Below are 14,868 nucleotides of genomic sequence, written 5' to 3'. Positions count from 1 at the left end.
CGGCAGCAGAGCAGCACAGACAGTCCCAGATCGGAGGAGAGAGCTGGAAGGAGAGGTGACACCGCAGGTGTCTGTGGTCCACGGCAACTGGATCCCATCAGAAGACCCCTTCCCTCCGTCAGCAAGCGGCCTGCTCCGTCACCAATGGCTCCCTTCGGCAGACGTTCTGTCTATACAGCACAGCGCTGCCTCTCCCTCAAAAGACTGCTGTTAAAGGGCCATGCAGCACGTCTGCTCAGGCCTGTCTGCTCTGCTCTAAGGAGAGCAAGGATTTCAGTGTACAGTGTTCCAAAGACAGGAAAATAAATCTCTCCTCTATGCAATATCCTGCTTGTATACTCAAATATCAGGCTAGTAAACTGCAACTTGGTGTTTTAAGTTTGTAGTCAAAGTTAAAAGAACTCTGAACTCCGATTTCAATGATTGCTACAATTAAAAACATCACAAACGATTATAAAACAAATACAACCTTATGTAATGCCTGTTTTTCTAACCACTAGATTTACAGGAGGGCCAGAGCAGCTGAGTTGTTGGCCGGGTGCTGACTGTGGTAAGGAAGGCTCATTAAAGAGCTCTGTGTAGGTGGCTGTTTACCACAGAGCTGGGATGCAGGACCCGATCCGGTCAGATAAAAAGGTGGCATGTAGCTCGCTCTTTCTCAGGCTAGTTCCCACTGCTGCACACTGCACAGTGGCACGCTCTGCAGCCCACCCTGGCAAGTCCCAGCCCCCAGCCCTCCTACAGTCATGAGACTATGATGTCATCCTTACAGTACAGCGTAGACACACAGCAAGCTCTTCCTGCTGCTTCGAGCTGGGCTTAGCAGTAACTCTGTACACCAGCGAGAGGGAGGGAGGGAACGAGAGACAATATACATAGGTCTACATGTAGGAGGAATTTCCAAACAGAAAGACAGTACACAGTATACAGACAGCTGACACAGGCACACACACACACACACAAAACAACATGTCAAGACAGACGGAGGCGTTAGCGCTAGGCAGAAAAAAAGAGCTGAATTAAGACAGCTATGAGCCACTGCTTCAAGGCTGCCTTCATGAGAAACCGTGTTTACTGGTCTCCTAGCAATGCTCTCGCTCCTCCTCTCCCTCCCAGAGTCTGATGCAATTCTGTGAGGAAGGTTGTACATAGCTGACACGCGTGTAAACTGCACCTCCGGGTTCACTGCTGCTGAACCACGATTACCATGATGTCATCATTCTGCGTCGAAGCTCACCGTTGCCAGCATGAAAAGCCACACGTTCACAAAAACACAAGCTGGCTTTAGCTGCCATTTGAAGGGACAGCTCTCCCCACTACTTAGGGGAAAACACCACTGAAATGACAACCTAATCCCTAGTATCACAACCATGTGGAGAAACAATAACACAGGAAATGACACCTGTTATTACGTTACCATTACAACTCTGTTCACATCTAATTAACAGCTCTGTTCATTAGAATCCACTTCTGGGAAATGATTTCAGTGGTCTAACATAGAATCTAGGGTGAAAATCTCTAGGAACTATACTCTCTTGTTTTGTCTGAGAGAGTAGAGTCTCAGTGTCAGGCTGACTGCAGCAGAATGCCCTGGCCTGCCTGCCCAGCAACTTAACGCTGCGTTTGATGCATAGGGATCTAAATTTGCCACACAGTGCCAGCAGCCTCCACTTCTTTGGTAAAGAATATAGAAGATTAGTTCATAGATAAAACCTGGACTACCTATTCAGATGAGCCATATATAGCTGGCTGGCTAACGCACATAACCTATGCTATATCATTAGTCATTAAGCTGATGCAACACTACATATACAGCCATTTCCCTGGCTCTAGGCTACATCTAGAAAAACAGAAAGCACGTCCGTGTTTAAAGGGGAGGGTTGTGTGATGTTATTCATAGCACATTCAATATAGTAGCAAAGAATGTTTTAGAGAGCGGGACACGTGTATAAATTGCAAGTGACGCAATAATTCACGTAGGTTAAAAAATAAATAAAAAGTTTGACAAAAGTGCACTTTGCAAACTTGTATTGTAAGTGTTCTCAACAAGTTTTTCTTCTACTGTAGAAATGTCACCATAGCCTACACCCAAAATAGGACCTCAGTCATAAGAAATAATCCCCCCAAAAAGCAACAATGGGCTTTTAGCCAGTTGAATGCCAACTCCCATCAAGCTGCTTATTAAAGTCCATAATGATTTGTACTGTGTAATGAGGACATGACCCCTCGGTGCAGGACTCCGCAGTGGGAGTGGTAAGGGGTGTGTGTGTGTGTGTGTGTGTGTAGATTTGTGGTGTGTCAGTACGTGTGTGATGCGTGTGTTTCTTACCTTCTTCCCACTCTGCTTCTCCACCATGTCAGTGTTGAGTGGGAAGTCTTCCAGCTGGGGGGTTTTTGAACCCCCACCCTTGGGCATCGTTCAGCTATCGCCACGCCAAACCTCATTCACGCTTCCATCGCATCGTCATCGACCGTCTGCCAAAGGAGAGGGCGAGCGAGATAGAGAGGGAAAGAGACACGTTAGCACTGGGCCACTCGCCTCCACAGAAAACATTTCCGCCCGCCACACCTTGATCCCATTAGCAGTACATCACACTACCCAATATCAACAATTACACCTGCACTCTGGTTTCAAAAGGTGAGGAAGAGCACGGGATAATGTCCCTGTTCCAGACCCACTCTCCACCCTAGAAGGGAAGAAATGCTCTGCCATATCCATAGGGTGAGAGAGATACTATAGTGGCCAATGCGAGTGAAAGACAGGCCTACAGAAGCAAGTCTAAGCAAGATTTTAATACAATCCTGAAAAGTAGCTAATCTCTTATTCACACAAAATACATTCCTAAATGAAACCAATGTCTTGATGTCAAAAACATGAGCAGAATAATTTAGGTTGGGCGAAATTGTGGAATGCCAGTAAAACATTTTTTAAAATAGTTTTTTTTACTGTTGGACAGGAGGAGACAAACATCTCAGCTTTCATTACTCCCGGTAACAGCTGAGGAATGTCTTCAGGGATATGGCACGTCTGGACAACAGCCCTGCTGCCCTACCCTGCCGAACATACATACTACACAGTGTTGGTGTGCTAGCAGGGAGTGGTGTGCTAGTGTGCTGCAGGGAGTGGTCTGCTAGTGTGCTGCATGGAGTGGTGTGCTAGCAGGGAGTGGTATGCTAGTGTGCTGCATGGAGTGGTGTGCTAGTGTGCTGCAGGGAGTGGTGTGCTAGCAGGGAGTGGTGTGCTAGTGTGCTGCATGGAGTGGTGTGCTTGGAGGGAGTGGTGTGCTAGTGTGCTGCAGGGAGTGGTGTGCTGCAGGGAGTGGTGCTAGTGTGCTACAGGGAGTGGTGTGCTAGTGTGCTGGAGGGAGTGGTGTGCTTGGAGGGAGTGATGTGCATGCAGGGAGTGATGTGCATGCAGGGAGTGATGTGCATGTGTGCTGTAGGGAGTGGTGTGCTAGCAGGGAGCGATGTGCTGCATGGAGTGATGTGCTTGGAGGGAGTGGTGTGCTAGTGTGCTGCATGGAGTGGTGTGCTAGCAGGGAGTGGTGTGCTAGTGTGCTGCATGGAGTGGTGTGCTAGCAGGGAGTGGTGTGCTAGTGTGCTGCATGGAGTGGTGTGCTGGCAGGGAGTGGTGTGCTAGTGTGGGAGGACTTTCTGAACCCACTGCTAGGTGCTAGCATGAAACCCTTTTTACATACTCTGCAGTGAGCTAGTGAGGCCTTGCTAAACCCTCTGCAGTGGTTTTATAGTAAAGGCCAACTCTGCAGTGAGCTAGTGATGCCTTACTAAACCATCTGCAGTGTTTTCATAGTGAGGCCTATTCTGCTGTAAGCTTAGTATGGCCTCTCTTGCCCAGTTCCCTCCTGCTGAATCACCATGCTACTAGATTAGCCCTATTCTCTTTAGTATCCACTGCCCTGTCTGCATGTGGAGAGGTCGCTTCCGAGCTCTTATGAATAAATTACAAGTAAAGAGTTCCTCAATATTTTTCTCTTTCATATTGCATTTTTCACCAGTGTGTGCAGAGGGCTGGGCTGGAGCCTGCCCCTCCTCCCTCTCTCCACTACCCGGGAACGCTGCCTGGCACTCAGCTCTGCCCTGGAGCCTGCCCCTCCTCCCTCTCTCCACTACCCGGGAACGCTGCCTGGCACTCAGCTCTGCCCTGGAGCCTGCCCCTCCTCCCTCTCTCCACTACCCGGGAACGCTGCCTGGCACTCAGCTCTGCCCTGGAGCCTGCCCCTCCTCCCTCTCTCCACTACCCGGGAACGCTGCCTGGCACTCAGCTCTGCCCTGGAGCCTGCCCCTCCTCACTCTCTCCACTACCCTGGAACGCTGCCTGGCACTCAGCTCTGCCCTGGAGCCTGCCCCTCCTCACTCTCTCCACTACCCAGGAACGCTGCCTGGCACTCAGCTCTGCCCTGGAGCCTGCCCCTCCTCACTCTCTCCACTACGCAGAAACGCTGCCTGGCACTCAGCTCTGCCCTGGAGCCTGCCCCTCCTCACTCTCTCCACTACCCAGAAACGCTGCCTGGCACTCAGCTCTGCCCTGGAGCCTGCCCCTCCTCCCTCTCTCCACTACCCAGAAACGCTGCCTGGCACTCAGCTCTGCCCTGGAGCCTGCCCCTCCTCACTCTCTCCACTACCCAGGAACGCTGCCTGGCACTCAGCTCTGCCCTGGAGCCTGCCCCTCCTCACTCTCTCCACTACGCAGAAACGCTGCCTGGCACTCAGCTCTGCCCTGGAGCCTGCCCCTCTTCACTCTCTCCACTACCCAGGAACGCTGCCTGGCACTCAGCTCTGCCCTGGAGCCTGCCCCTCCTCCCTCTCTCTACTACCCGGGAACGCTGCCTGGCGCTCAGCTCTGCCCTGGAGCCTGCCCCTCCTCACTCTCTCCACTACACGGGAACGCTGCCTGGCACTCAGCTCTGCCCTGGAGCCTGCCCCTCCTCCCTCTCTTCACTACCCAGGAACGCTGCCTGGCACTCAGCTCTGCCCTGGCGCCATGGTCCTCCCTCTGCAGCTCTCCTACTCAAAGACAGCTATTTATATCCCAGAGCCAGCGACACACAGTCAGAGGAACACTGCTCCCCTCTCCTCCTGGCATAAGGAAAGCGACACGCAGCAAACCTCTGCCTCCACCCCTGTTCTCTGGCCCCGTCCCCCAAAGCCCCACACACTCCAAGCTCACATTAAGCAGCACAAAGTGGCAAAGGGGTCAACTACTAACAGAGATAAACAAAGATTCTATGATCCACACAGTGTGCCGACCTAGTTTGAGCTATCTAGAACAATAAACTCCACACTATTTTAGGATAATCTAATCTACAACTCCAAACCTCCATTGTAAATTCACACATTGTGAATGAAACCAGTCTTTGATGTTAGTGGTGATCAATTGTAATTGATATTACAATTATTTTTCTAATAACTTAACCAAGTACAATTTCCCCTCCGCTATAACTGAGTGTGTATGTTGGTGCCTGTAATGCCCATGGGAGGGTCAATAAGAACCTATTACGTTTTCCTATATGGTTTCCACTGTGTACTGTATCAGTGACTGGCTTAGTAGAACACTAGCTTCTCTCCCCACTTAAAAAAATCATGTAATAACTATATTATATAATAGCACAGGCCTATATTATTATAGACAACATCAGTATTCAGATGCTGTGTTTCTTGACGTAATTTGGCACAGGGGCTAAGTAAGTGTGTTATTGGGTCCTCATTCAGTTCCTCTAGGGGTTTTTGGCAGAGAGTCTTCAATGCATTATCTGTGTGTTCTTGAGCTCTCATCTCTTAGTGGGGAGAGGAACATAGACGACACAGAACCCTAAGAGGAAACACAATAACATCCATTCCAAAACACAGGCCTCATTTCCTCCGCCTTCCACCCCATTCAAAAGCTGCACAGCATCTGCTATCAGTCTGTGTGTGCGTCACACAGAGGGGCCTCTCTCCACAAGCCAACAGCTCTAATTCATCACATATGAGTAAGTCTATGCACTGTAAGGTACTGTAGAGAGGCCGAGGCCCTGGTCCAATGCTGGATCCTGCAGCATCCGTTTCCCGCTCTTTTACACTGAACACAACAAACCCTGGCGCTCTTCCTTCCAACCCCATAAATACACACCATGTGTGCAGTCTGTCCACACCCCCCAGGGGTCCCATCCTGCCACTCTGTAAACAGGGTCTACCCTGGGGGCGGTCAGATTTTTTCAAAGCTATTGATGCAATGTTGAACAGTTATCTTGCTTCAGCATTACCTACATGAGTAATGAAATGACCTCACCGATTGAGTTTCACTTTGACATTGTTTTGTCTGGGAGGCTAGGTAAATAAAGCCCACGTCATCCTCACAGCACTGCTTACAGTGGAAGAGCAGCTCACCAGGAGCCAAATTGCAAATGCTAAAGGCCTATTGGAGAGAACATTGATCTGCTATCAAGGAACAGCAACATTTCAATAAGTGCGGTAAGTGTAAATGTGGCATTTTCAGGCAAAGTGCGGTACGTTCCTTATTTTGCTTGCAATATCTCATTGGAAATGTATTATCCGTTCAATTTCAACAGCATAAACACGGTGCACATGGCAGCCATGTTAAAGGTCTACATAAACAGTCTTTGATGTGGGTTGTTTTGGTGACAGCCCTTCCAGGCACCAATGTCACCTGACAGCAGTGATTGGTCATGTAACTAGGAACCACGCACTTAAGGCATTAGACAAAGCAAAAAGCATCGGCTTGCTAGCTAGCTGACTATTCTCAACTATGATTGGTGCTTGGAGAGGGTGGGTGGGTTCACACACAGGTTAGAGATGTTACTCTTAGCCTGAATCAGACTATCCCAACAGAGGCAGGGTTCATCGCACTGACCCAGTAGACGGGTGAAGAATGTGGTCTTTTATGGGTTCCCAATGGGGACGTTTTTACTGAGACTGACCCCTGGTCAGCAGAGCTGGAGGTTAGACTCTAAAGTGCTTTCTCCTGCTTCAACACTCCATTGAGGGCCCTCACCTTTTTCTCCTGCTTCAACACTCCATTGAGGGCCCTCACCTTTTTCTCCTGCTTCAACACAACAGTCCTCCTCTTTCTCCTGCTTCAACACAACATTGACAGTCCTCCTCTTTCTCCTGCTTCAACACAAGTTCTCCTCTTTCTCCTGCTTCAACACAACAGTGACAGTCCTCCTCTTTCTCCTGCTTCAACACAACAGTGACAGTCCTCTTTCTCCTGCTTCAACACAAGTGACAGTCCTCTTTCTCCTTCTTAAACACAACAGTGACAGTCCTCCTCTTCCTCCTGCTTCAACACAACAGTGACAGTCCTCCTCTTCCTCCTGCTTCAACACTACATTGACAGTCCTCTTTCTCCTGCTTCAACACAAGTGACAGTCCTCTTTCTCCTTCTTAAACACAACAGTGACAGTCCTCCTCTTCCTCCTGCTTCAACACAACATTGACAGTCCTCCTCTTTCTCCTGCTTCGACACTACATTGACAATCCTCCTCTTTCTCCTGCTTCAACACAAGTTCTCCTCTTTCTCCTGCTTCAACACTACATTGACAGTCCTCCTTTCTCCTGTTTCAACACTACATTGACAGTCCTCCTTTCTCCTGTTTCAACACTACATTGACGGTACTCCTTTCTCCTGTTTCAACACTACATTGACAGTCCTCCTCTCTCCTGTTTCAACACAACATTGACAGTCCTCTTTCTCCTGCTTTAACAAAACATTGACAGTCCTCCTCTTTCTCCTGCTTCAACACAACATTGACAGTCCTCTTTCTCCTGCTTCAACACAACATTGACAGTCCTCTTTCTCCTGCTTCAACACAACATTGACAGTCCTCCTTTCTCCTGTTTCAACACAACATTGACAGTCCTCCTTTCTCAACACTACATTGACAGTCCTCCTTTCTCAACACTACATTGACAGTCCTCCTTTCTCCTGTTTCAACACTACATTGACAGTCCTCCTCTTTCTCCTGCTTCAACACAACATTGTCAGTCCTCCTCTTTCTCCTGCTTCAACACAACATTGACAGTCCTCCTCTTTCTCCTGCTTCAACACTACATTGAGAGCCCTCACCTCTTTCTCCTGCTTCTACACTACACAGAGCCCTCACCTCTTTCTCCTGCTTCTACACTACACAGAGCCCTCACTTCTTTCTCCTGCTTCTACACTACACAGAACCCTCACCTCTTCTCCTGCTTCTACACTACATAGAGCCCTCACCTCCTGCTTCTACACTACACAGAGCCCTCACCTCTTCTCCTGCTTCTACACTACATAGAGCCCTCACCTCTTCTCCTGCTTCTACACTACACAGAGCCCTCACCTCTTCTCCTGCTTCTACACTACACTGTGGCAGAAAATAGACGTTTTATAACTGTGCTGCTATGACTTTTGTATCTTCTTTGATGTCTGCAGGGCTCTCCCCAAAGAACGTAAGAGGGGCGCTTTGCCACATTTTGGACTTGGCTGCACCACTATGTAAAAAATAAATAAAAATTGGTCTTGTCATTCTGTGGGAGAAATAAATATTCCAAACTGACTCTGGGACAGTTGAGGGACGCTATATCCCCAAATCATACCACTTTACATAAAAAAAGAATTTCAAAAAAGCAATAAGGCTGATGCAACAGATCAGAACATTTAACTTAAAAAGTTGATCAAATATTTCTTCACAATATAAGCGAAGCAAGGAGTACATGGCAGTTGACTATAAGCTCGTCATCAAGCTCGAGACCCTGGGTCTCGACCCCGCCCTGTGCAACTGGGTACTGGACTTCCTGACGGGCCGTCCCCAGGTGGTGAGGGTAGGCAACAACATTTCCACCCCGCTGATCCTCAACACTGGGGCCCCACAAGGGTGCGTTCTGAGCCCTCTCCTGTACTCCCTGTTCACCCACGACTACGTGGCCACGCACGCCTCCAACTCAATCGTCAAGTTTGCGGACGACACAACAGTGGTAGGCTTGATTACCAACAACGACGAGACGGCCTACAGGGAGGAGGTGAGGGCCCTCGGAGTGTGGTGTCAGGAAAATAACCTCACACTCAACGTCAACAAAACAAAGGAGATGATTGTGGACTTCAGGAAACAGCAGAGGGAACACCCCCCCTATCCACATTGATGGAACAGTAGTGGAGAGGGTAATAAGTTTTAAGTTCCTCGGTGTACACATCACAGACAAACTGAATTGGTCCACCCACACAGACAGCATCGTGAAGAAGGCGCAGCAGCGCCTCTTCAACCTCAGGAGGCTGAAGAAATTCGGCTTGTCACCAAAAGCACTCACAAACTTCTACAGATGCACAATCGAGAGCATCCTGTCGGGCTGTATCACCGCCTGGTACGGCAACTGCTCCGCCCACAACCGTAAGGCTCTCCAGAGGGTAGTGAGGTCTGTCCCTCCAGGACACCTACACCACCCGATGTCACAGGAAGGCCATAAAGATCATCAAGGACAACAACCACCCGAGCCACTGCCTGTTCACCCCGCTATCATCCAGAAGGCGAGGTCAGTACAGGTGAATCAAAGCTGGGACCGAGAGACTGAAAAACAGCTTCTATCTCAAGGCCATCAGACTGTTAAAACCTCTTAAGCCTACGGGGGCGCTATTTCATTTTTGGATAAAAAGACGTTCCCGTTTTAAGCGCAATATATCGTCACAAAAACATGCTCGACTATGCATGGAATTGGTAGCTTTGGAAAGAAGACACTGACGTTTCCAGAACTGCAAAGATTTTCACTGTGAGTGCCCCAGAACTCATGCTACAGGCGAAACCAAGATGTTTCTGCAACCAGGAAATGAACAGGATTTCTGAGGCACCGATTTGCATCATCTCCTTATATGGCTGTGAATGGGACAGGAATGAGCCTGCCCTTTCTATCGTTTCCCCAAGGGGTCTGGAGCATTGTGACGTATTTGCAGGCATATCATTGGAAGATTGACCATAAGAGACTACATTTTCCAAGTGTCCCGCACGGTGTCCTGCGTGGAAATTGATGCGCAAAACTCAGGTGCTGGTATTTTTCCATGGAATTCAGAGAAAAACCATGCTTCCACGAACGGCATATCAATGAAGAGATATGTGAAAAAACACCTTGAGGATTGATTCAAACAACGTTTGCCATGTTTTGGTCGATATTATGGAGTTAATTCGGAAAAAAGTTCGACGTTTTGGTGACTGAATTTTCGGTTAGTTTCGGTAGCCAAATGTGTAGTAACAAAATGGAGCGATTTGTCCTACACAAAGAATCTTTCAGGAAAAACTGGACATCTGCTATGTAACTGAGAGTCTCCTCATTGAAACATCTGAAGTTCTTCAAAGGTAAATTATTTTATTTGATTACTTTGCTGGTTTTTGTGAAAATGTTATGTGCTAAATGCTACGCTAAATGCTACGGCAGCCATTATCACTCTTACACAAATGATTGATTTTCTATGGTTCAAAAGCATATTTTGAAAATCTGAGATGACAGTGTTGTTAAGAAAAGGCTAAGCTTGAGAGCAGGCATATTTATTTCATTTCATTTGCGATTTTGAGAAATCGTTAACGTTGCGTTATGGTAATGAGCCTGAGGGTGTAGTTACGCTACCGGATCCGGTATCGGTAGTTCAGAAAGGTTAAACATCCACCACTAACATTGAGTGGCTGCTGCCAACACACTGACTCAACTCCAGCCACTTTAATAATGGGAATTGATGGGAAATTATGTAAAATATATCACTAGCCACTTTAAACAATGCTACCTAATATAATGTTTACATACCCTACATTATTCATCTCATATGTATACGTATATACTGTACTCTATATCATCTACTGCATCCTTATGTAATACATGTATCACTAGCCACTTTAACTATGCCACTTTGTTTACATACTCATCTCATATGTATATACTGCACTCGATACCATCTACTGTATCTTGCCTATGCCGCTCTGTACCATCACTCATTCATATATCTTATGTACATATTCTTTATCCCCTTACACTTGTGTCTATAAGGTAGTAGTTTTGGAATTGTTAGCTAGATTACTTGTTGGTTATTACTGCATTGTCGGAACTAGAAGCACAAGCATTTCGCTACACTCACATTAACATCTGCTAACCATGTGTATGTATACAATTTGATTTGATTTGAAATGCAATTAGCAGTAAAACACCGCTCTCAAATGCGCACCGCACATGTGAACAGTTTTATGTGACAGAGATGAAAATATCAGTTTGAAACTTTGAAAGAGGGGAGATCTAAAGATCCAACAATGATCATGGGTTTCTAATATGACTAGGATCATGCCTTTTGCTGGTGGACAATGAAAGAAAGTTGATTTGAAAACCAATCGAACACGAGAAACGCTGGTTTCAATTAGGGGTGTGAACGTTTAAACATTAAAATTAAGTTGGGATCCTTAACGTTAAGACAAATCCCTCTGGAAATTGTACTGGTCTATAAAGGAATGATGCTTCTGAAGCAGGACTAAAGTCCATCACTAGGCAACGAGAACGGTCAATCAAATAATCAAGCTGCTGCAATGCAGCCCGCTTGCCTGGTACCTTAACTTCCCAAGACAATTAGGAAAAATAAAGCATCTAGCTACTATACCATAAAAAACTGCAGCATATCAATCAGCGATGCTTATTGTCTTGAAAAAAAATATAACATTTTATGCCGGAGCAGAATTCTACTGTCGGAAAAAGGTACATACCGGCATTCTTAAAAGTGATCAATTGTCGCTATCGACATGTTACTGTAGCTGCGTTCTGTGTCTGTAAAGGTTTGCGGTAGAGATAACGTCATTGCCCGGGAACACATATGTAATAGGACCATTATCGTGCATTGTAAATTGACATGGAATTTAATTATTTTTTCATATACATATATATACACACTGCTCAAAAAATAAAGGGAACACTTAAACACCACAATGTAACTCCAAGTCAATCACACTTCTGTGAAATCAAACTGTCCACTTAGGAAGCAACACTGATTGACAATAAATTCACATGCTGTTGTGCAAATGGAATAGACAACAGGTGGAAATTATAGGCAATTAGCAAGACACCCCCAATAAAGGAGTGGTTCTGCAGGTGGTGACCACAGACCACTTCTCAGTTCCTATGCTTCCTGGCTGATGTTTTGGTCACTTTTGAATGCTGGTGGTGCTTTCACTCTAGTGGTAGCACGAGACGGAGTCTACAACCCACACAAGTGGCTCAGGTAGTGCAGCTCATCCAGGATGGCACATCAATGCGAGCTGTGGCAAGAAGATTTGCTATGTCTGTCAGCGTAGTGTCCAGAGCATGGAGGCGCTTACCAGGAGACAGGCCAGTACATCAGGAGACGTGGAGAAGGCAACATTCCAGCAGCAGGACCGCTACCTCCGCCTTTGTGCAAGGAGGAACAGGAGGAGCACTGCCAGAGCCCTGCAAAATTGCAGATTCAGTCTTCCCAGCCTGGTGCAGGTCTACAATTTTGTTTCTGGTGTCCTTTGACAGCACTTTGGTCTTGGCCATAGTGGAGTTTGGGGTGTGACTGTTTGAGGTTGTGGACAGGTGTCTTTTATACTGATAACAAGTTCAAAACAGGTGCCGTTAATACAGGTAACAAGTGGAGGACAGAGGAGCCTCTTAAAGAAGAAGTTACAGGTATGTGAGAGCCAGAAATCTTGCTTGTTTGTAGGTGACCAAATACTTATTTTCCACCATAATTTGCAAATAAATTCATAAAGAAATACTACAATGTGATTTTCTGGATTTCTTTTTCTCATTTTGTCTGTCATAGTTGAAGTGTACCTTTGATGAAAATTACAGGCCTCTCATCTTTTTAAGTGGGAGAACTTGCATAATTGGTGGCTGACTAAATACTTTTTTGCCCCACTGTTTATATGTAATTAAAAGTCTGGCTACATTTTCTGGTGCCTCCCTCATGTCAGCATCGGTGTGGACATGAGAGGGTGTAGCCAATATGCATAGGCTATCACCTACACATTGACATGTAGGCAAATGATGTCAATTTGCATATACTTACGTTTTTTGGGTCTTCAAATAAATGTAATTGGATATTTTGTGATTTGGAAACCAAAACACATTAAGACATTATTTTACTGTAATAGAGGAGAACTTTTTGTAACAATACCCTTTTTACATCTGGACTCCCAAAATTAAGAACAGAGCAGACCCTACTAACATGAATGCTTAGTTTGTCACGCGGTGCCGCCAGCAGCATTTTGGCCATAGACTTGTGATAGCTGTCTAGTCTGTTTGATAAACGTGCAATGAGAATAATAAAAAAAAAAACATTTCTATAAGGAATTGGGAACTCATTCTGAGAAATAATCTTCTTATGCAGGTAGGCCACTTGATTTCAATGTTCTAAACAACGTGAACAGGCTGTTGTTCAAACAGTTGAGACAGACAGGAGGATGTACCGTTCTACAGTATTAGCAAGCAAATAGAGCCACGTTGGCTAGATTTGAAATATAAAGATTAGCTGTCTATATACGAGCGGGTGAGCATGTGCTTGAGAGATTGTTTATGAGACCTGTTTTCATTTTCTATGCCTGCTACCAGAAGTTATGCATTATGCATCGGTCTGGTAAAAAAAAAATGTAATAACATAAAGGGGGAATTTTAATAGACAGACTTGAAAGCCAGATCAGTGATTATAGCAAAAAGCAGTTTATACTATTTTGATAAAATAATTAGTGGGTCTAATGGTTGAAGGCTTATATTTAGCCGAGGTATAATTTGACAAAGCCCTGAATTCATTAGATTATTACCGACTGTTTGAAATGCAGTGTATTTAGCTTTAAATTGTGCAACAAAGCTTACTTTGAACCCCCCCCCCAAAAAACCAACATTTAAGCCATATCATCCCAGCCCTACCCCTAATATCACAACAGTCCAGGCCTTCTGACACACTGAATTACTCTTGCCAGTTCTGTTGAGCATTGAAAAATGAAATTACTAGTATAATTCTAGGAAAACTGCTGTGGAAAATAGTATATAGTGCACTGTGTTTGCTATTTTATTTGTTATAATTTTAGGCTCTAGATTGCAGGAAATGGTGTTTCAAGTGTTAAAGGATGTAAAAAAAAGTCAAAACAGGGACACAGCACACCTCCGGGTCTCACCTCAATGATCCGTACCACCTTGTTAAAAAAGAGAACCCTGGTCTGGAATACTATGGTAAAAATATTCCATGTTAATTACATAGCCATGATACTAACAGATGATTATGTTGCTGCACAAAAACCTAATGTCATTCTGAGACAGCACTGTGTGTTGTTCCCAGGTATCTTCCAATAGGATCCACAGGGTCCTATTGTGAAGGCCTCTGTCCCCCTCACTGTCCACTGACATGGTAGGACCCATGAGGAGAACACACACCGCTAATAATCTCCAGTCTCCACTCGCAAGCAACGTCATCTGGCTTACAAACACATTTACTGGACACGCTGCTTATGAACATGAAACAGTCGGGATACACAACTACCGTAATTCCTTTGGGATGATAAAACAAACAAGCCCCTAAAATTATAGCAAGCCTTAGTCAACAGACAGTCCTCTGGGAGCTTGTGTGCAGCGGTGGGGTTGAGTTCACTTTTCCCACTGCGTGGGCCGAGCCTCTCCATACGTTTAACAGTATCACATGACCAGCTAGCACGGATATACACACAGAGAAAGAGAGAGAACATATCTACTCCTCCGCCATGAGCTGCAGGGACTCTAGGTCCACACAGCAAAGTAAAGTTTCAATGAAAATCACAGAAGCGGGCTGAGGAAGCAATATTTCCCCATTGAAAGCAGTTCAGCCAAGCCTCTTATATAACTGGATAATAGCTCCCATCCAAA

General features: G+C 45.9%; 1 protein-coding gene across 4 annotated transcripts in view; it reads right to left on the bottom strand.

Moving 5' to 3' along the window:
• The window catches only part of LOC109886640 (ankyrin repeat domain-containing protein 11), a 145,653-nt gene that overhangs the window by 27,839 nt on the left and 102,946 nt on the right, over positions 1-14,868 (bottom strand). For all 4 annotated transcript variants that reach the window (XM_020478280.2, XM_020478272.2, XM_020478292.2 and 1 more), the window contains one exon: positions 2,330-2,475. In XM_020478280.2, the coding sequence (XP_020333869.2) occupies positions 2,330-2,416 (87 nt within the window). In that variant the 5' untranslated portion in view covers positions 2,417-2,475. The remainder of the gene's footprint in view (positions 1-2,329; positions 2,476-14,868) is intronic.

This window comes from Oncorhynchus kisutch, linkage group LG3 (genome assembly GCF_002021735.2).
Source record: "Oncorhynchus kisutch isolate 150728-3 linkage group LG3, Okis_V2, whole genome shotgun sequence".
Classification (NCBI taxonomy): Eukaryota; Metazoa; Chordata; class Actinopteri; order Salmoniformes; family Salmonidae; genus Oncorhynchus; species Oncorhynchus kisutch.
The sequence above is the reverse complement of the archived record's forward strand: the minus strand, read 5'-3'. Positions and strand labels throughout refer to the sequence as shown.